The 966-nt window shown below is 35.9% G+C and overlaps 1 protein-coding gene across 1 annotated transcript; it reads left to right on the top strand.

Annotated features, from left to right (window-relative positions):
- Window positions 1-674: 674 nt before the first annotated feature.
- On the top strand, window positions 675-947 carry LOC121939568 (estrogen-related receptor gamma-like; the record flags this gene model as incomplete). The annotated part of the gene is made up of 1 exon (XM_042482575.1): window positions 675-947. A coding segment is annotated over one exon (273 nt), but the record flags the coding sequence as incomplete, so codon positions are not given.
- Between the last annotated feature and the right edge of the window lie 19 nt (window positions 948-966).

Genomic DNA, 966 nt, shown 5'->3' with positions numbered 1-966 from the left:
TTTTTAAAATTATGAAATCTTTTTTTTAAATAAGGAATACTCTGTTCTTGCTATTGCAATATTTCTTTTCCTTTACATTTCAAAATATTTTCTTTTATGACCAGATGTGTTTGATTTAATTACTTTTTTAAAATTACAAAATCTTTGTAGCAGATTGCAAAATCCTTTCCTTTAATTCGAGACCCTTAAGAGTTTTTCTTTTCATTTACCTTTATAAAAAAATTGAGAGATCTTTTGTTGCAATTTTTGAATATTTTAAGGGTTTTTTTTTTAAGTTTTTCCTTTTTGCAGGTTCGCAAATTCTTTCTGTTAATTACAAGATATTTTCATGCAATTATGGATTTTTTTTGTAAATTTCTTTTATTACAAAATATATTCTTTCAAGACCTTTTTTGTTGCATTTATGCAATTTTTTTAAAACTATGTTATCATTTTCTTTTTAAATTGCAAGAACGATTTCTTGCTATTCTAAAATACTTTCTTGAAATTAAAAAAATTGTTTCTTTTATTACAAAATATCTTCTTCCAATCACAAATTTTTTTGTATTTTTTCCCAAATCATGGAATACTGGAGGTTTGAATTTATATTCAGTTTCCTTTATAAAATTTAATTCTGACGTGATTATCCTCCATATTAACTGACACACTGAGTGACGCATGCTCCACCCCCTCAGGTTTCTCTGGGCTCTCATTGGTCGACCAGATGTCGCTGCTGCAGAGCGGTTGGATGGAGGCGCTGCTGGTGGGCGTGGCCTGGCGCTCGCAGGCCGTGGCGGGGGAGGAGCTCGTGTTCGCCGGGAATCTGCGATTGGACGAGGCTCAGTGTCGAGCCGCGGGATTGGCTGACCTGTACGAGGCGCTGCGACACCTGACGGCGAAATACCAAGCGATGAAGCTGAGCCCCGAGGAGGCGGTGACGCTGAAGGCCATGGCGCTCGCTAACTCCGGTATTTTATTTTATATTAT

Source organism: Plectropomus leopardus, unplaced genomic scaffold (assembly GCF_008729295.1).
Source record: "Plectropomus leopardus isolate mb unplaced genomic scaffold, YSFRI_Pleo_2.0 unplaced_scaffold50818, whole genome shotgun sequence".
NCBI lineage: Eukaryota > Metazoa > Chordata > Actinopteri > Perciformes > Serranidae > Plectropomus > Plectropomus leopardus.
The sequence above is the reverse complement of the archived record's forward strand: the minus strand, read 5'-3'. Positions and strand labels throughout refer to the sequence as shown.